The 21,174-nt window shown below is 43.1% G+C and overlaps 1 protein-coding gene across 1 annotated transcript in view; it reads right to left on the bottom strand.

Moving 5' to 3' along the window:
* The window catches only part of PSTPIP1 (proline-serine-threonine phosphatase interacting protein 1), a 51,983-nt gene that overhangs the window by 14,820 nt on the left and 15,989 nt on the right, over positions 1-21,174 (bottom strand). The window contains exons 2-8 of the mRNA XM_051628469.1: positions 20,313-20,413; positions 16,743-16,817; positions 6,797-6,831; positions 5,610-5,716; positions 3,672-3,734; positions 2,483-2,581; positions 695-740 (exon numbers count right to left, since the gene is read on the bottom strand). Coding sequence (XP_051484429.1) covers positions 695-740; positions 2,483-2,581; positions 3,672-3,734; positions 5,610-5,716; positions 6,797-6,831; positions 16,743-16,817; positions 20,313-20,413 — 526 coding nt within the window. The remainder of the gene's footprint in view (positions 1-694; positions 741-2,482; positions 2,582-3,671; positions 3,735-5,609; positions 5,717-6,796; positions 6,832-16,742; positions 16,818-20,312; positions 20,414-21,174) is intronic.

The raw sequence follows: 21,174 nt of genomic DNA on the forward strand, positions 1-21,174 counted from the left end.
CCTTGGGGGGACCACAGGATATTTGTGGTTTGTTTTTTTTTTCTTTGCAGCATTATTCTAAAGATTCTCTCTGCATGGTTTGCAGATCATCTGTAAGCTTTACCATAGGGATAATGCAAATTAGGGATGAAGAGCCTGGACCGTGCTTGGGCACTAAGCAACCATAGGTTCTTTCTGTGCTAAGGCAGTCAGGTGAGCCACGTGACTTCATGCAGACTTTTACATCACCAGTGAGGAACAAGTCTGAACTCATGAACTGGCTCAGATGACTGCTGGGCTGTCCTTCTGGACATACACTGTGCTTCTGACTGGAAAATGCTGCCATGCTCGTGTACAGGGAATCTGGGGGCTGTGGATCAGGTTTAGGGCTGGAGGCAATTTGATTGTCATTCTTTTGTGCTTTCAAACCTGCTTCAGAAAGAGCTTTCCTTTCCTGGGTGAAGTCCCTAAAAGAGGTCTCTCAAAATTCTGTAATGAAAGCAGGAGACTTGCATTTCCACAATGGAAAGTAAATTATGATGACTATCAGATTGCTGGTTCTTTCGAAGTTTCTTAACCTTTGGATAGGAGACTTTGGGAAACCTGATTTCAGGTAGAGTCAGCCTGGGTGATCTGGATGGTGCTCTCCCAAAATCAGTGTGCTGGTAGATGTTTACTGAGAAGAATCTTAGTTGAGTTGCAAACAGAGCATCACCTGCTTCATTTGCTGCATCTCTGCATTGCTTGGCTTTGTTCTGACTCTGAAACAGGAAAAGAAACACCCCAAATTAATTTCTGACCATATTATTTGCTTCTGCAAAAAATTTTTTCTTTGTTGACTGCACCTTTCCTTCTATGGGAAAGGCTCAAACTTGCAAACACTTCTTGGCTGTCCTGCCTTTATTCACAGTTCTGTTGGATGAGTGCTATGGAGAAGGACGGACCAGAATTTCCCAGCTGTAGGTCCACTGACTTGAAGGGAAATCTGGCAATTTGCATCTTTCTGTTCAGACTTCCCTGCTTTAGGAGCTCAGTGCTGGCATGATCCAGCCTGAATCTGTGTCTCCTGGCTCTGTTGGTTTTTCTCAAGTGTTTGATGTGTTTTTCTAATAGATATTTATAAGCAGAAATAAATGGTAGTTACAATTTTTCATCTTCTAAGCTCCAGATGAACACAGCCTTTAAAATACTTTGCAAATGCCAGATTATTTCCCATAACAACTCAGGAGCCTAAAAGCAAAATTCTCTCTAAGTATAACTTTTCTTTTTAAAAAACCTGCAGTTTTTAACAAATGAAAATACAGCTATTATTGACAGCTCTGTACTCCCAGGTCTCCCTGCACAGATGGTGATGGCAGTACATTAATGCACAGTTCTAGACATCAGTGTAATACATTCTCTCATTCTGCCCTTCAAGACAAGGTTCAGGTAGGGGTTCTTATGACCATATTCCTCATCACAGCTGGTTGGAAAATGTGTAGTAAGCTGGGAACATAAGCTTCCTTCTTATTTGCTTCCTGGCCCAAACTGTTTGCGAGTGCTGTGCAGAATTTAACAGCTGACACGTTTCTTGGGAGCTGCCTCCGTGCATTTCAAATGTGCTGGCATGGTGTGGAAGTCATGGCAATGAAGCACCCTGGGATCCTCTGCATGAACGGAGCTGGGTCGGATTTCAATGCCATTGAAGTTGCTAAAGGTTCTGGCAGAGTTTCAGCAGGGCCAGGATTTCACCCTCTCTTTACAGCTAAGCGGGAGGGTTTTGCTCATCAAAGATGAGCGAATGCTGGAAATAAAATGTGAAGTTCTGATGCTGTTTTTAGAGTCTTCATCCCCCCTGCTCCTTGAGAAGATTTTTGATCCTTTTTGCTTACACTGCACCGATTTTTATCGAGCCAAAGGGAGTTCATTTATTTTTTCTCCATCTGTTCCACTGTAAAATGTTCCCATTAAAAGTTAGTGAATTGTCAGTTACAAGCATCAAGACGATGCAATGAAGGACTGCAGTGCCTTAATTTCCCATGATTTATTTTTGAGTTTGTAAATTTAGTTGAAATTAAACTAACCATAAGGAGAAAAAAGGTTGAGGAAAAATATGCATTTTAATGTAAGACAGTATGCCTACTAAATGTAAGTGACCAAAAGGCAAAACTAAATGCGTGACATACTTCTGACTTGCTTCTTTTTATATAATTGTGGAGAAAAATCTCATTCAGTTTCCCTTCAGGATTCATACAGCAATTAGGTCATAGCCTGGGATAAATTAATTAGATAACTTAGTCCCTTCTCAGCCATTTTAAAAAGCCTTGGCCTATTGCAGAACAAGATGAGGGTTACCTCCTCAGCAAGGTGCTTTGTTTTAATTTTAATTCTAAGGGGTTAATTAGAAGGGAAAGCAGCCCCTGGCATCCCAGAGAAGGAGTTCTTCAATTGTGTCCTCTTGTACCTCTAAAAGGAAAAAACCCCACAAGTTTTTCTCTCTAAATAGCACTGTCAGCTGACGTACCTTTTCTGTTTGCTTTTGGTTGCCCGAAGCACTTGTGCGTTCAAAGGACTGCTCGGCCTCATCCGCCTCCTTGCACTTCTGTTCATAGGTCTTCTTTGACTGTATTGAAATGAAATCAAATGTGATTAGGGAAATGGGTTAGGGAACAAGACTGGGTTGTGTTCAGCTTGATGTACCAGGCATTTTCTGTTTTGCAGTCTTGGGGAGCAAATCAGTGCCCAAGTTTGGGCAACAGAAAAAATTCCTAGTAACACTGCAAGAAGACAGAAAAATAGAAATTAAAAACGGGGGAAGGGGAAGGCAGCATAAATTGGGCCCCCTTCTTGCAGCCCTGACATGGTTTGCTTTGTGCAATTGTAGCCAGCTCTCTGCAGGGATGGTCACAAAACACAGGCAGCACTAGCACCAACGGTGCATCCGGCAATCTATTTGAGCTACAGCATAGAGACAAAATTAGGAGGCCACATTCCCAGGGTGCCAGTGAGGATGGGTTGTCATTTCCACAGTGTGACTTGGAGCACTGGGCTGAAGTCAGGCTGTTGCCTTGCCCTTTGCTCCAAGCTGTGAGACAGAGCCAGCACCCCATAGATAGTGGTCTTGGTCTAATCCTCAGAGCAAAAGAAATCCTTATATGCACCAAAAGACCTCCCTGTCTTAGAGATTCACTTGGAACAACCACATTTGAATAAAAATTTCTAGTGCATTTGCAGCTGTAGCACTAACAGGTCTGCAGCTACTTTTCTTTAGAATTGCCCATTGGAAACCAAAACCAGCTGCCTCCAGTTCTGGGACCTGCAAGCTTTCCAGTTGAAGTTGTTTTCCTCCTGTTAACAACATTTCTTCATGGTTTTTAAAATTGTATTTACACAGACTGAAAAATTGCATTTGTTTCTGTAACTATCCTTGCCTAGAAAGAATGAAATCTTGTTTGACCTGGGGCATTGTTCATTTCACATTGACTTTCTGAGTATTTGTCTTGGAGTCTCTTCAGTGGATGCAGCAAGGAAGATCAGCTTCTCCCTCACAGCAGGAATCACATCCTTTCTCCCTCTCTCACACACACACACTTTTGCACACTTACACATTCTTGACTCTTCTTCAAGCATAGGTACTTGTGATACAGATTTCACCCTGTCTCAAACTGGAGCTAGTTTGCATCAGGAAACCTGCAAACAACTTCCTTACTTACCTCCATTGTTTTCTTATAATGGGACAGCTTGCTCTTCTGCATACGCTCCATTGCAGACTCATACTGTAAGAAGCACACAAAAATAAGCATTTCTTGCTTTGGAATTCTTCCTCCCTTTTTTAGTGGCAGGATCAGGAAAGCCATTGTCAGGGCCTTTCTATCAGGCATGTGCCCATAGGGAAAATCAGTTCACTCTGCTTTTATAAATGACAGGTGTCTAAGTGATGCAGAGAATAGCAAAGTGCTAGGTAAAAAAATAATCCAAGAAAATTCTGCTTCAGTGGTTTCCATTAATAGCAGAGAGGATGCAGATCTTAATTTTCTTCCTCCTTTTTTTTTTTTTTTTTTTAACCTTAAGGAGATTAAATAGTTTAACACCCAGTCACAGTGCCCACCAGCTCTTCCAGCTGAGTTCCTTCACTGGTTCAAGAGCTTGATCCCATGTCTTTGCACAGCAAGCCAGTGTCTCACCCACATGGGCAAGAGCAGTAGGCCATTTTAAATGCAGACAATTCCTGTGTCATTTATATTCTTTTGCTGCTGGCATATTTATGTTTGATGTGGTTTGACTTCCATTTTGTCATCTGGTCAGCATTGGGAGGACAGTGCAGAATTCTCTTTATGGCTTTAGTTGTGATGTGCTCAGCCTTATGTGACAGTGAGATATGCTCCTATTTGGCAGAATATGGGTTTCTTCAGTGGGACTCCTGGTCCTTTAATCTTTGTATTTTGCTCAAGCAAAACTCCCTCCAGGCCTACCCAGAGCCTTGCTTCATATTGGGCTAAATAGCATATTCCTGAGAGCAGCTACAGCAAAACACAAATCACAGCATTTTGGGAGCTTACCAAAAATGCTGACACCATCTAACATGACTAATGTTGACTTCCTCAGGGCCACATGCTGGACGGAGAAAAAAGCTTTCATAAGATTCATTTCTTTGGGGCCCCTCTAACTGTTTCCAGTTGAGTTATAGGCTTACTGTTCTCAACAGAAGAGAGCACCTCTTGCTTTGCAAATCCTAGTGGCAAAGTGTGTGAGAGAGGGGGAGGAATACAAAGGCTAGATGCACTCTGGCTGTCTTTATTTGTCTTACTGGCCTCATCAGATTGCTGTGGACCTCACCTCTCTGTAGCAGCATTGATTTTATCCACTTTCATATTCAAAGTTCTCTGCTATTCCAAGTTCCTTTGTGTCACAGTGGTAGGCCCAAGATTTTTGTGGCATTGGCTACTGTCATAAGCATTTTCATTTGTTTAAAATCAGCAAAAAATGGAATATTTTGTTTTACTCCTCCATTAATCAGTGCTTTCAGTGTAAAGTGACTGTGCCATCTTTGTCTTCAACACCATGGAAACAGAGAAGGTCTAAGAGTGACCACTCTTGTCTATATTGAGAGCTATTTTTCAAGGGACTTAGAGCTTGATAAGATCATAGGGGATTAAATGGCCTTAAATATACTTGATTTTTAATTATACAACCTCAACTAGGTGCTATTTATTCCATGTACTTGTAATTCAGCATATATTGGTATTCCATTCAGCATGACACTCATTTGCTTTTAAGTTTTAAATGTCTGTGTTACCCCTTTATTTAAGTGCATGTTGGAGATCACACAGGATCGTCCCAAAGAAGCCAAATTAGCAAGGGTATAAGACAGATAAAAAGAAGGATTAAGTTCTTACAGGAGTAATAATAGTATCTGCTCTTACACTGGGGAGAGTAAAAGTGACTAAAGTCTGTCTCCCAAGCTCAGAGCTCTACTTTATTTCCAGCTGGGATCAGAAAGAGGTTTTATTCCACTGTCTAGTATATGGAGTGAACAGGGCACACTGGGCATGTTTTATCATACTTTGCAGTATTCACAGCCCATGACTGGAGACAGGCCATCAGCATGGGCCATTGACCCGACCTGTTTCAACATTTCTTTAGTTCCTTACCTTTTTTCTTTGCTCCTTCTGTCGTTCTCGGAACTCCTCAATGCCTTTCAGTTCATCCTTCAGCATTACTGCCAGCTGGACATGAGAGTTTCCAACACTTTCAATTTCTAAAGCAAATCAGAATTCATATACAGTCAGTGGAAAGGTCTTTAAATGTGAAGTCACATTTTTCAGGAGATGCTTCTGGGATGTGGCTGCTGTGTGATCTGACATGAACAGGGCAGCTTTGGAAAAGGCCTCCCTGTGTTTCTCCATGCACTGAGAGTGCTCAGGGATCACACAACCTGAACTGGGCTTATTGCAGGTCCTCCCAGTGCCTGCAGGTTGCATGGGCAAGACTCTGGCTGCAAAACTGGAGCACCCACTCAGAGCAGCCTTGGCAAGTGCAGAGCTGGCTGCCTTTCTTCAAAGCCCCATTTACCCCAGCCAGCTCTCTTCCTCAAGGGCTGGAAGTCAGATGTTGTGGTGCAGAGGGAGGGAAGGAAGGAGCTCTGACCTCCATCATCACCCCCTGTGGGTGCTTTTCCTCCACTATGCTGCCAGATTGTCATTGCTCTTGGGAGCTGCTTGCCAGTCGTGTCCAGCCTTGCAAAAGTGTCATTAGATAAGGTTGCAAGCTGAGAATTTCCAAGGGTCCAGAAAGATGGGTTGAATTTCAGAGCACCTGATAGTCTTTGAAGTGGCTGGTAACTTCTGTGTGTTTCTCGGCTTTGGTGCCTCTGAAATGGAACCCTGCATTTTCCAGAAATGTTGAGCTCCCCCACCCAGGCTCTAAAAATACCTTAATTCACCAGCTGCTTTTCAAAAGGGTGTTTGTATCTAAACAGCAGGTGCCAGCAGCCAGGTTCCCTGTCCTGTTGCCTGTGATGGTGTTGCATTTTCTGTGTGTGAAAGGTTTGTGTTCAGCCTTGGGCACATTTAGAAAGCATGCTGTTTTGATGTCAGTGGTTGGCAGGAAAGGGAACAGAGCTGTTATTTTGCTTTGTGAACCAGATAAAAATAACTCGAGGAACAAGCCATTTTCTTTACCATCAGAGAGTGGATTGAGTGTCTAGCCTTAGAGGATTCCCATAGAAGGTCCTTTCCCTCTACTCTCCACACTACAGACTGGGATAGAAAAAGGGGAAATAGAAGAGGAAAGAGGATGAAAGACCCCAGAGGTCCAAAAGGAAGATGTAAATACTTACGTTGCTTGAGACTCTCAAATGCTGCCTTCAGTGTGCTGTGAGGCAGAAACAAATGCACTTTGTTAGTATAGGCTCCTGAGGGTGGGTTCTGAATCCAGGGAAAAAAACTTTCCCTTAGAATCTCAAAGATCCACATAGAGATAAAATTCTGAATACACTTGTAATAAAAGTTGACCATGCTAACAAGCACAATAGCATCAATCTGTTAGCATCAGGAAGTGCAATAAAATGCTCCATGAAGCAAGGAACTGCACCGCTCCTTATGCGCATCCTCTGGTTTAATCCCACTGCGTTTGTGACTGGGAATGTTAACAGATGTTTCTCTGCTCTTGCACCTCGCCAATGGATACCAATCAACCGAGTGAAATAAAGACGGTCAAGGGGAATTGGGTTTTGGAGCAATAGTTTGAGGGGTGGAGTGAAACCAGCTCTACCCTCTCTATTGAGTGCAGCACCAGCAAATTTTTCCTCCTCAGTCACCCCTGAAGCCGGAGCAGCTCTGCTCTGCAGCATCCTCTGTACCACGCTGTCTGAGCACCCCCGTGTGGTACTTCTTGCTCTCCTCGCAAATGCTGCAGAGAGCCTATAGAGGCTTGGAAACCCTGGTTCTCCCAGGGGTTTTCCACATCCCAGAAGCACAGTGTGAATAAACCGTGTTCGGAAATCAGGCTTTGATGCCAGTCTGTTGCACGGAGGTGTTCTGCTTCTCCTCTGGGTGGACCTGCACAACTCGGTGCTCCTACAGTGTAAAGCTGCAGAAGGCCATGAAAGGGTAACAGTAGACAGCCTGATGTCCTGGTCTGTTTGGCAAGCTTAAATCCATTTTAAGAAAGCAGCAAAGATACCGGCATAGGAATGATGGGAGAGGGAAGAGCATAGTCTGTGAGAGGCATTTTCAACTTAAGAATTGGCTGTCTCCCAGTTTGCAGGCTGGCAGGGTTGTGATGTGATTTGGAGGGTTTTCAGATTTAGAAATCATATCTTCAAGACCCAGAGTGTGGTGTTCCCTGAAGGAAACAGTTCCGGGGTCTGTGGAGCCCTGGTCTACCCCAGGTGGGGGCCCAGGGGACAACCCTGTTAATGAAGACCCTAAAATCTCCTGGCTACTAGACGAGCCCAGATGAGGATTCGTATCACTTCCCAGCCATGTGCAGCTGCAGATGGGTAGGGAAATCCTGTATCTCTAGGGCTATTTCAGGAGTCTTAAGAGACACATGAAGGTTCCTAATTGCCCTGTGTTAATTTAGGCTGGACATCTGTTTCCTAATCAAAGCTTGCTCTCCCAGTAGCAAAGCTGCTTTGCCAGGCATAAGAAAAATGCACAGACAAGGGGAAAAGGCTGGGGCTCTCCTCAGCAATAACTGCCCTGCAATCCACTTCCAAATCTAAATTTGTAGACATTTAAGGGGAAGACTTCCAGCCAGAAAATATGAGTATTGAGCTAATTGTTTGATTCTTTCAACTAAATTTGTTATGGTGAATCTCCCGAGATGTGAGGGAAAATATGCTAGACTGAGTATTTTTCAGTATTGCCCTAATAAAACTTAAGCATTTGGAAAGTTAATTTTGAAAATAAAAAATAAAAAATTAGTCTAGTGTGAAATTTTGATGGAAGCCAAACTTCCACAACACAAAGGAAACAAAGAGTATTCTTTCCAGCTAAGTTAATTAAAAGCTTGAAATTAAAAGACAAGTTGAATATCAGCAGCAGAAAGAGCTTTTTCTCACCTAAAAGCTCTAATGGATTATTTTGAGAAATTAAATATATAGAAGGAATAAAATTCACTTCTTTTAGCACAGATTTTTCAAGAGGAGATGGAGAATGTGCTAACAACTTCATCCCTGAAATGGCAAATACTGAAATTTAAGAGGGAATTTGCAAACTACACATACTCTTTGCATGCTGTCTTGATCTGTTGTTCCCAGAGATTTTTTTCCTTTGGTGATTCAGGATATGCAGAGACTGGCAAAATTGCTGTAGTGGATACTGGAAAATAGTGCTTTCTCAGTACATATCAAGGACAAAGGCAATTTGCTGCTTTTTTGGTTTCCAAGCATCTGAGCTACCAGAGTAGTTTGTGTAGCCATAGAGGAAGCTTTTCTCCTTTTTGCTGGCTCTCTGTAAGGACAAATCTGGCTTCTGATATAATAATGCATCTGGCTATGAGCTGGAGAGAGACCAGTTTGCCCTCTGCATGGTCTATAGGCTGGACTTGATGATCTCAGAGGTCTTTTCTAGCCTCAACAATTCTGTGATTCTATCTCTAATGGCCATTTCAGAAAGTTTTGGCCTTTCACTCCTTATATGAAAGATTTGCCCAGGCAGTTCCCTAGATGCTGACCAGGGCAAGGCCACAGTCCATAAGTAGATTGAAATAGACTTTAAACCATTTCCTTCCTTATTTTGAGAATAATTTTCTAAAATCAGTGAATTGGATCCCTCATCCTTATTGGACTTAAGGGAGTAGCAAACATGTCATTGTGCCAAGTAAATGTGGGGAAGAGAATAAATAAATCCCATTTTGCCCCATGGATCCATTAGACATTCCTTTACGACTTGTGGCCTGCAGGGATGTGCTGGCTGCAGCAGCAGTGCTAGAGATCAGCTCTTTGCTGCTAGATGCTCTGATTAGATCAGTGAAATACATCATTTCAGAGCTCTGGAGGGTTTAATGGAAGCAACTTTTGCAGCTGACATCCAAGTGAGTTTTAATTTTGTCTGTGCTGGTTTGTATCTACAGTACCTATTACTTCTGAGTGGGTTTGACATTCTAATAGGATTTGTAAGGAGTTTATTCTGAAGCATCCAAAGTGAGGATGTCTCATGGACCCTTAAAAGAGTGTTTTATCCTCTGAGTATTTTGTGCTGCTTAGCATTGTGATAGCAATTGAATTTTTTATTTGTTCTGTGGCCAAATTAGGAAGCCTGGGGTGAAAAATAATTAGAGCAAAACTGAAAAATTGCAATTTGGCTTTTTTTTTTTTTTTTTTTTTTTTAATTGCTGAATTCTGACATTTCCATGTAAATTCTGGAAGACTGTTAAACCACTTCAGCTGAAGACACACCCTTCCCTTTGGGCACCTCTATGTGGAGCCTCCTGCAGATGTCTCATTGAAAATAGGCTTGGACGCATTTACTGTGCATGTTTGACGACTTCCCCTTGGCCACTCAAAGACTGGATTTGTCAAAACGACTTTCTGGTGGAAACCGGACTCACACTGAATCCGGATAACCGGGACCAGACAGAACCTGTGCAACAGCCACTCTACAGCAAATCCTGGTGATTTTTGCCATCTAGTGGCTAAAATATTTTTGCTGCTGCCTTCCTTCGCTGCAGTCTCCTGCTACTGGAGTGCAGCTGAACTCAGCTGCTCCTGTAAAATATGCACGTTTCGGTGTTTGTTTTTTTCCAGTGGAGAAGGAGAATAGCAGAGCTTCTGGAGGAACAGGGGAACCAAAAGGAGAGGCTCATTACAATAAAGCTCACCCACTGTTTAGCATTCTTGCTCTGTAGATTGCAAAAAATACTTTCCAGAGAGAACTTAAACCAAATTTACCCAGCACACCAAAGGTGAAAAGGCAACCCTGTCTCTCTAGGACAGTGACCAGTAGTTCCTGTGGTTCTCCTCTGACCTGATAAACACAGGATGCATCATTTGAGAGCTTGGCTTGATTTTTCTCCCAGCAGAACCTGTCCCCTGCTTTCGAGGCAGAAAATGCAACCTGTGTTTGAGCAGAAGGGCCTTGTTTGGCACTCACCACCATCACAATACGGGTATGAGGAGTAGTGGGGAACCACTGCACCTCATCATAAATCCATTGTACTCACTGTGCAAAATTATCTTCAAATTTGTTCAGAAGGGAGACTCAATTGGAACGGGATGGGATGACAGCACTTCACAGGGAACTTGTCCTGCCTGCTTTCTGTGTTTGCCTCTGTCTTCATTTTTGGACCTTTTTTTTTTTTTTTTGCTAGAGAATTGGGCTGTTGCTGGAGAGCAAGCTGCACTGGGTAGTCCTACATGACACAAGGACCAACAGGAAATGTACTGTAGGTAGGGCTCTGGTGCCTGCTGCTTCACAGTCATCAAAAGCTGAGTTTTATGGCATCAGAGATGTGCTTAGCAGACCTCTAGCAGCAGCAGTGCTTGGGTCACAGGTATATTTACTAGGTACACTGTTGCACCACACTCTTTGTTTTGCAGCTGTAGGCTTGATGGTTTGGGCATTTACTTTTTTTTCAATACTTCGCCTTGTCCCTCAATTAGAGGCTGGTTTCACTGAGTAATTTGAAGAGTCCCTTTACATCTTGTACACAGGAAGGTAAAACAGGCTCTTCTAACCGGAAAACCACAGCTCTTTTTAAATTGTCTTTCTTTTCTACCTTGGTGAATAGAAGTGTAAAATAACCCCACCTTCCTTTCTGGTAGGTTTCCATTTTAACATTAACATGATCTACAATGATCTGTTCTTAATTTTAAAAATTCATTTAAAAAAATACTCTTTCTGAGATGGAGTGAAGCCTCTGCCAGATTAGCTCTGCTGACCATTTTCCAGCAGTCCTGTTCACCCTTTGCCCCCAGTAACTTAGATCCTTACGACATGGTTATGAAACCAGCCCAATGCCAGCCTCCACTGATGCCATGGTCAAGATCTGTCTTTCCTCCTGCCACACAGGGAACATCTAATGCAGTTTTCCCAATATTTCTGTGAAGCTCAGTGGTGATAGCAAAATCTGGGGAAAACACTTTGTCCCAGCAAGGGGGACTCAATGTCAGGTTGAGTGCAGCAGATCTTTCATGAAAGTAGCAACAATGTGGAGGGTTCCTCTTGGTGCTGTGGTGTATCTGCATATGTTTTTTGCTTCTGGTGCTTGGATATTTTTAGATAGGTGTTAGAAGTGGAAGCTGCCCCAAACTGAATGGGAAGGGGCTGTATCATCACTTGCAAGGCTGGTTGCAGGGAGCATGGACACATCACCCCAGACTTCCTGGAGCAGGGGAGCAAATAGGATGGCATCTCTATATTCCTTCTCTTCCTTGTAAATCTCTGCCCATAGACTACAAATTAAACCCCCTGTGGCTCCAGAAAGACCTATCCCATTCAAAGAAAATAATAAAACAATAAAACCAACTTTTGTACCTTTAACATAAAACTAATTTTCCTTCTGTCTCTTTGAAAGAGAGCAGCACTGCTCAAAAATGCTTCTCCTCATCACCAGAGAGCTTATCTGGACTGGATTTAACAAGAACTGGGCAGAATTAGGTCTTTCAGAAAGCCCTGAAAGTTCAGAATAGAAGTGTATAATCTCTGTGAGGGTTCAGAGCATTTGAGTGCAGAATAACTAACCAGGGAAGGATGTGACCTTCCAAAATGACTTTTAGCTTTGGTTCAAAAATGCCTGCTTTGTGTGAATACACTGGATTCTGTATATTATGTGACAGATGCACTATATTTATACACAGGAAGCAGCAATTGGCATTTTGTTACAGATGCCCTCACCTCCCACTCACTGGAATATTCTATTTCAGGCACTGCAGAGAAGGGCAGAGCAGACACAGGCTTGAAGGAGCTACCCTTTTCTGAGGTCTGAAGGAGATGATAGTGGAAAAGAAGGAAGCAAAAAAGTAGGAAATCATATACATGAGAAGAGACAAGCAGAGCAAATGACAAAAACAGCTGTGGTCAGAACAGCCAGAATTGAACAAGCTACAGTGTGTTTACATCAGTTATTTTACAGAAAAACTGAGTTCCCAGAGGCTCTATTTCAGCTGAAGCTGAGGACATATCTGAAAACTGGGCTCTGTAGTATACCCTGTTTTCATGTTGTTCTGCTGAAGAGTTGCCCAAAGCTAACGCACAGAAATTCCCAGTCACCTGGCAGCCTGAAAGGTGTTTCCTCTTAAAGGCATAAGCTCTGCTGGGGATGATCTGTGGTGTGTCGAGACACCATTACTGTGTGTGCTACCAGCAAGTACTTGCAGGCTTGATCTCAGTTGGTAACTCAGCTGAGAATCCCCAATTTCTGTGCATCCTCTCCCATGTGTGCAACACAGAATGCAAAACTATACTGTAGTTTAAACTTCATGACTTGTTCTTTCTCCCCCACTGGTTATTGGTGTAACCTGGCATTTGCCCAAGAATACATGGCTGTAGCTTTGTAATCATCTCTCTCGTGATTTCTTTTATTATTAGAGACTATAAAACAGTGATTCAGATTTTTTTTTTTAATTTAAAAAGTGGGATAACAGGACTTTAAAATTAGTGTAAGGTAGGAATTAAGACATTTTTTAAAATTAATTTTAGCCCTGGCTTCTGATAGGTGAGTTCCAGAGCTCCATTTCTATGCAACATCCAGCCTTCCACCCTGACTGCTGTGATCTTGGTGCCTTGCCCAGTCCTCAAGGACTGCCCTGCCCCCTCCTAGGTCTGGCCCACTCAAGAGGGACAGTTCCAACTGATATTTTCTCATGCTTTCCCTTATGTTCTGCAGCTACCAGTATTCCCAGGCACAGCCTGCATCCATGACTGTGCTGGCACATCCAGATGATCAGCTTGAAGGAAGCAGCCAGCCTTTTGGTATTATTATGGACCTGGGTGTGCTTTTAAGAACCAGAACTGGCAGTGAGTGGGACTGCAGCTCACCAGTGCCAGGAAGCTCATGTGCCTTTGTGTTGTGTGGTGAGGTGGGACACAAATTAACAAAGTAAAAGGCACATCTGCATTTAAGAGGGAAGTACCTTCTGACTGAGTGGATGCTAAAATGTTTAGGGGTTTCAAATAAGAAAAAGAAACAACTCCATTGGGGGCTATTACATACACAACTGCTGCTGATGTGGCAGCCCCTGAACTACCAATTGTAAAGGCTAGAAGATTACTTAGGAAAAATATCCTTATGTGCTTGGCCTGTTCTGCTTTTCCCTTGGGATCTACTGTTAGGGACAGAATATTAGACTGAGGCGATTTTGGTCTGAGCTGGTGAGAACCTTCTTGCAGCCTGGTACTTAGATTCAAGCGTGTGCCTATTTCTGTGCAGCAGACTGGGCTCACCAAGCCCTGTAGCATCTGCTGAGTTCAATCTGTGTCATGGGCTGGAAAGAGGATATCTCCCTTCCCTGGAGGAAATAGTTTCTACCAGCTGCAGTGCTCAAGGCAAGGATGAGCAAGCCAGAAGGCCAAAATTTGCTTGAATCAGGCTGGACTATTGAGTGATTGTGCTTTGGCTGTTAGGCAACACTCAGAGGGAAGTGTGCTGGAAGCTGGGGTGTTTGTTTGCCATGGCCATGGCAACCAGCACTAGCTTCTTTTAGAAACCCTGTATTAGCTTTTTTTTAAGAACTGAGAAGTTGTTGCAGCATGTCTCCCTCATTGCAGCCTGGCTGCCTTGCTGATTTTAGTTTTGTTAGAAATTTTTCTACAGCTGCAGGCTTGTCATGGCCATTTCCAGTACTGGTTTGAAAAAGAACCAGAAGGACCTCTCTGCAGTTCTCACACCTTTGGGAGCAGTGCGAAAATCTTGTCCCCTGCTAGCTCTCAGGTCAAAGGGATTTCTCACATTTCTGGTGCTAAGGAGTCTGCAGGTAGAGACACAGCACTGTCCTCTTTTCCTAATGTTATATTACTGCTAACTCTCAATAGTGAAGTGTTCTAGCACAGTCTTGGCTTGTGGCTGTCTCTGCCAAGCATGAGTCCTCCCGGGGCCTGAGGGGTATGTTCTGTACCAGAGAAGCTGTAAGGATGCTGAGGGAACAAGCACTGGAAGGCATATGGGATGGAAACCTGATGGCTGCTGTCACCTGGAGTGTTGTTAAAACAACAGAAAGTGGTCCTAGAGTTGCTGTTACATTTCAGCAAGCCTTCCCCACTCTTTCTTTTAAGTCAGCAATATATTTCTTCATCGGTGTCTTTCAGTAAATAAATATGGGCAGTTGAATCTATTTATACATTTAGCTGAGTTCAGCAGTTTGTTTCAGCTGAAGCAAAAGCTTCAGGGAGAAAGTGAAGAGACTGAAAAAAATGATGAAATTGTTCTTTTCTTTGATTCAAAACAAAAACCTTTTACAGCATAGACAAGGCTTGGGAGAGAAGTTTTCCACAGTGATGGCCACTACCTGCTGCACTGTGCCCTAGACTTCAGGCCTCTCCCCATTTGCTTCTCTGTACTCATCCTGCTTCCTCTCTTCACTTTCCTTCATGCCAGTCCTGTAACACCTTAAACAACCGGAGACTGATGAATGAGAGAAAGCAAAGTGTCCTCCCTGCTTCAGAACAGATACACTGAGACATTTGCTGTCATAAAAATATCAGCACAAAGCTGGTTGCTACCTCAACCAGGCACAGGTTCATGGGAACACAGCAAATCAGCTCTGCACTGTGCTTTGTTGGTATGCTCAGCCTTCTCTCCATGCCAAGTTATAAAATCACTGGATCAAAGTGGAGCCGGGCCTGTGTCCAGATTTCCTCCAACTTGAGGGGAACTTGGATCCATATCCAAACTCTGGGACTTGGCTCTGCCTCTAAATCAAGCTTTTACAATCTTTTAGGAAAAGCCAGACCCATGAATTAACCACTAAGTCACAGAAGGGCAGCCAAAGCTCTCTGCTCTGCCTGCCCTGCATTACCAGTAAGGAAGTTTAGGTGGAGCCTTTTGTTTATCCCGGGATGCTCATGAGAGCCTTTGGTTTGGGAAGAAGCCATCCATCCTTAATCTGCTATTTTAATTTAAAATTATTTTTTTTTCCTTCCTCTTCTCCAGTTAGGTCTGTGAATTGAGACACCAGGAAGGTAGAAGCCGACTCCAGCAGCCTTTGCTAGGAGCCTTGTTATACCTTCCTGCATTGCTGAGGGGCAAGGGAGAGATGGAGCACTGGGGGGCGAGAGGGTTTCACTGTTCTCTGGAGTGAGCCTCAGTGCTCTCCACACCACCAGGCACTTGGGTTAAGGCCAGTTTCCCTCTCAGCCTGGATGTGCCACCACCGAATCGATAGCAAGTCCTACGAGTGGTTGCCTGGCACTTGCATACCATGGTGGTGCAGTGCAAGGGTTTGAGGTCAAGTTTTCCAATAAATTATGAACAGGAAGCCACATTCACATTGAGAGAGAATGATAAATCAACATAAAAAGGAGACTGCAATTAAGAAATGAGATACAGGATGGATGAGGGTAGTGGGCCCCAGGGATCAATAGAGCTGTTTTGTGTTTAGATTGAGGTCTTCTCTTTCAGACTTGTCTTCTGTGACCCCAGAGCTTCATTCTCTTCTACCTTATTACTGTGTTATTACTTCTTACAATAATGACAAAATGTCTCATTATTGCTGCTACCATCTATAATAGCAGCAGTTTATCAGCAATGTTTATTAAGTTAAATTCCATGCCAACATATATCTTTCCCTCCCAACAAAATTTATACATGATCTAAGATAGTAATAGAGGAGACAGAGAAAAATGTCATTTTAGTGTATTTCAGTAGTTCATTGATCTGTCCCAAATTAAGCCCATTCAAAGAGGTTTAAAGTTTTTAGTCCTAAGATAAGCCTTTTTCTTGCTGCAGAAGCTAATTTTTGTTGTTTTTTTTTACTTTGGGTTTGTTCTCTCTCAGTGTCCACACAGCTTCCCAGAATTGCTAAGCCACCATCCTAAACATGCCCAACCTCTTTCCTTTTCTTCCATCACTCGGTTTGGGTTTGGATGCAAATATTAAACATTGTTAGGAATCCTGACATTTAAAAATTTCTCAGTAAAGACCGATTTCCAATTCCCAAATAGAGATTTTTGTGATTTCTGCTTTGAGGGATTATGGTGTTTTCCCATTTTTCCTGTACATTGTGAAGGGCTGTGTAATGCACTGACATGAGCAGCTTATGACCCCATTCCGAGGAAAAGACAGGAATCTGGTATTTCTTCCAAAATGCTTTCATTTGCACTAACAATAAAAGAATTCCTTACTTGATTTCTGTTTGTCCTCCTGCTTTCCTGGCGATTTGAATCAGCTCTTTCCCATATCTCTCTTCTGCTTGTGCTCTGTTAAAATAAAAGTTTATTTAATAAAAGTCTCTTAGTAGTGCCAGGATCACACTTACTCAAACCTTGTAATTGCATCTAAGGTACAAAGCCTGAGAAGTATTGCTTCTTTAATTTCTGTCTCCCTCAACTCTAGTGCTGTTAGTTACCTCAGATATTTTAGGTAAGCTATTTCTGGAAGAATGAGAGATAATAAATGCCCATCTCCATAGCTTTGACTAGACTGTGGAGTTTCATGTAAAATTCTGTCCCCAAAAAGTTGGATTCAGTTGGAGGAAGGGATGTACAGAAGTGTAGTGAAGATGCTCAGGAGAACAAAAGCCTCTTTTGCAAGAGAAACATAAAATGTCATCTGGCTCAGTCTGTTAAAAATGAAGGCTGGGAGAGGAATGAAGAGTAGGATGCAAAAGATTTCTGTTTTAGTTTTAAGAGAGGTTCTGAATAAATAGGAACTGTGAACAGCAAGAACATTTCTAACTTAGAAACATGAGGTGCTGCTTGAGCAGCTGCAGGGGAGACGGGGAGGGAGCCTTGCTAGTGGTGAGGTGAGGCTGTGACAGTTTTAGAGAGGACAGTAAGATAAGATGTCTCACCTCATGGGGATCCATAACTAGTGACTCAGGAAAGTAGTTCTTTTTTATGGTTAATAAAGAAATACCACTATTTCTTTACTGGTTTTCCCCTCCCCCATCACTGGATGAAATTTCTATTCTCTATTAAAAAAAAACCAACAAAATAATAACAAAATTGTACTAAGTATGTAATTTCCTTTCTCCTGTGTGCAAGACCAGGGCAGAACTGAGCTCTTAGCCTTTGTGTAGCTGCTAAAAACTATTGAGTGGTCAATAATAAATAACGAACAGGTAGCCTGGAGCTAGGATTTGGGGGCCTGAAGGGTTGGTTAGGATAAGTCCAGTTCTCAAAAGGGGTTTCAAAGCATTTGAAACTTGGCACCTTAGAGAAACACATTCTGTGTTCAAAACAGGAGGTCTGATGTGGGTGCAAGGCCAAGCAACCTCACTGGTTTGTTCTTAGATCTGTCTTCCCACTTGGCCACACTGTGCTTTACTGTTGGTGTTTGCTGAGTCCGAGCAGTTTGAGGGCTGTTCTTTCAGCTCTGCAGCTGGTGAGCTGGGTCTGTTTGAGAAAATTGGTCCTTCCCACTGGGCCTCTGCCTCTGGTGAGCACCTTGCCTTGTAGCCAGCTGTACTGGTGCCTCTGCTGCAGTGCCACTGGATTGCAGGCATCTTCTGTGGCCCGAGGCAGGCTCATCCTGGGGACTTTCTCCCAGTCCAGGGAAACCTTTCAGGCTGGTGGAACAGCAAAGCTGGTCATACAGCAGTGCACAGTTGCCACAGCCAGGAGTGGAGGCAGCTCCTGACCTCTCTCCATGGCTCCTGTGTGTCTAACACTGTACATGCCATTAGTTAATTGCTGTCACCCTGCTCTAGAAATTGCTGTGTTTTAGTGGGGTGTTCCTATGGCACTGCTTTGGGATTCCTCCTAGAAGAATGGGGTGCAAAATATGGTGACAGGCCACACATTGGTACCACTTTGCTTTCATATTAGAAGAATGAAATTTCATCAAAATGGAAGTATACTCCAGACACGCATAATGTTGCAGAAGCAGAATAGATTATTTTTCTTCTGATTTTAATAACAAGAAACATTTTTGTGTCAGAGACTTTGCTTTGCACATCTTGGTTCCTGCTTTCTGGTACTCTTGCACACAGCTTCTAAGGCTTCCCTGCAGCCATCGAGAGCTGGAACTTATTTTGTGTTTTAAATCTGGGGCTTTGTTCTGGAATACAACTTCTTTTTCATTTGCCAACCTCTCAAGCTCTCCTCTGGACCCGGGGTGGATATTTATAAGCAAAAGTCATTGACTTGAGTGCAAAACTGATAAAAGTGTTAGTGTAGCCAGGGCAGTTGATGTCAGAATGTCAGAAATTCTGACATCAAGCCCATGACATGGGCAGCCTCTAGGGACAGAGATTCATCCCATGCTTCGATCTCCTCCTAGGTCATTCCCCTGAATGACATAAGAACAAGCTGAAACAAGCATCTTGCAGAAATAAACTGGAAATAACACCATCTTTCTGCAACTCAGTGCCTGCTATCTTTCCTCCTTTGCCTCCTCCCCCATCATGCATGTGCACACACAAGCACACACATGTATGCCCACTCACTGGAATGTTTTGGGGATGTGCAAAAGTTCATGGAAACGTTTGTGCCTTTACACAAACCAGGAAGATTGTTATCCTGCACCTTGCAGAAACCTCTGTAGTATGTTTTGGAAAGAAACACAGGTGTGTAGAGCATTAGATGCAGGCTGCAGTGCAGAGCCTTCCTGAAGCCTGCAATGTAATTTTGGTCTCTATAAGTTATGAGTCAAAAAGCAGCTATTTTAATCAGTTAAAGCTAAGCTACCACCAGGCAGATGTGACTTCAGGACTGTGTGACACGCAGCAAGGAAACATGCTTCCACTGGTGGTCAAGAAAAGCAGTTCAAATAGCTTCAGATTTTCATGGGAGACTCTTCTCCATCTATGAAATAGTCAATTTTCAGTCTGACAGTACACACTCCCTTGACAGTTCCAGCCTTCAGAAAACCAACCTAAAAGCAGAAAGGTAGATGGGGACAGCATGGGAAGGAAAAGCAAGCTGTGACTGAGGAAGGCAGAGCCATATTAATAAGGAGACAGTTCTGAGATGAACTGCTCTAAGATTACCTGCTGAATATATAATCTATATTGTGGGGTCTTTCCTTACAGATAAGTATGTGTGTGCTTCATGCTACATGATGAAATTGTTGGAACCCAACACTTAAAAACAGAACCAAATTTCAGATATTTTTTTCTAAGTCCGAAGTACAGAAATGAAAGGCAAAGGAGTCAGAGCAGCTGTGTAATATGTATGTTCTCACCCACAGCTGATCTCAGAGCTGTTGTTGAGGGGCCCCCAAGAAGCAGGTAAAGGATGAATGTAAAGTATGACACTGTTATTCAAAGTCTAGGAAGGTCAGCAAACAATGTGGACAGTCTTGGGTGTCTAGTAGAGGGTTTTGGTGATAGTACCTTATGTAGTGTTGTCTACATTTGAAAATAGCCCATTTTTGATAGCGGCAGGAAGCTGAAAAAGTGCCTGTGGCAACAGCACATTTAAAGAGAAAGAAAAATGCTCCCTGTAAAAGAGGAAGCTCAGTAATGCTACTTGTGGACGTATGTGCTACCACCTAATTCTGGAGAAATATCTATCTGAGTCTTAATGGAGCTCTGGGTTTCTGATTCTTTCACCCAGCTCTTCTCAAATCTTTGACATTTCTCTTTGTTATCTTCACAAATCCCACCAAAGGTTAGGTTTCAATTCACTCGAGCTTTTATATGTAAACTAGTATCACCACCAAATTCAAAAGCAGCCTACTATTCCTTCCCATGTGCCAAACAGGAGAGAAACTGTAGGCTGCTCACACCTTCTGCACTCTGATTTCCTTACCTCTGCCTGAGCAAATCCTCCACATCTTTGCACATCTTCCTCCCATCCAACAGCCGTTGTACAAGCACCTCATAGCCAGTGTGGAAGGTGAACTCCTTGCACTGAAAACAGAAAGATAAAGAGTTGAGCTGATTTGTGTGCATGGTTTGCAGGTTTACCAGGTGCCTATTGTCAGTCATATCAAACAAATCAACTTTTTGGAAAATCCAAGTAGGCCTTTAGATTTGCCCAGATCAGCTGGGGCAGCACTAAGGGCACAGGTATGGGTGAAGTTTATCCACAGTGAACATCTGTAAAAGTTGTGATTAAATCAGGTTTGGTTTTTAACATTGAAAAAGTGAAGTGGATCACAAATATTGCTAGCAGGGCTTTTTGGGGAAGGCACATTGAGCATTGGGTGTGGGATCTTTGCAGACCAGAGATGTTCAGTAAGTAGCTCTTATGGACAACAGCTCCTCTTCCAATATATTTTCTCAACAGAATGGTCAGACAACTCAGTGCCACAAGACTCTTGGTAAGACAGTGTCTTGCTGTCTTGATGCCAGTGGAGAAGTGAACGAATCTTGTGCTCATACAGATATCAAGGCACATGACAGTGGTTGTGCCACCCCCTCAGTGGTGGGTGTTTTACTGGGAGGATCCCTAGCACAGGGAGTCAGGGTGCCCTTAGACAATACTTGGGTTCTGATGTGCTGTTAGGTTTCCTTTGGTATTGCTGTAACAACTCTTCTCATTGTTCAAATCAGTCTGCACAAATAGGGAATAAAGTTGGATGTGCTCTGAGTGCAGCACTGGGGCAGGATTTCTGTCTTCTGGTCCTCCCACTGACTCGCAATAGGATCAGGACAAGCCATTTTTACTC

The sequence above is a fragment of the Apus apus genome, chromosome 10 (assembly GCF_020740795.1).
Source record: "Apus apus isolate bApuApu2 chromosome 10, bApuApu2.pri.cur, whole genome shotgun sequence".
Lineage (NCBI taxonomy): Eukaryota > Metazoa > Chordata > Aves > Apodiformes > Apodidae > Apus > Apus apus.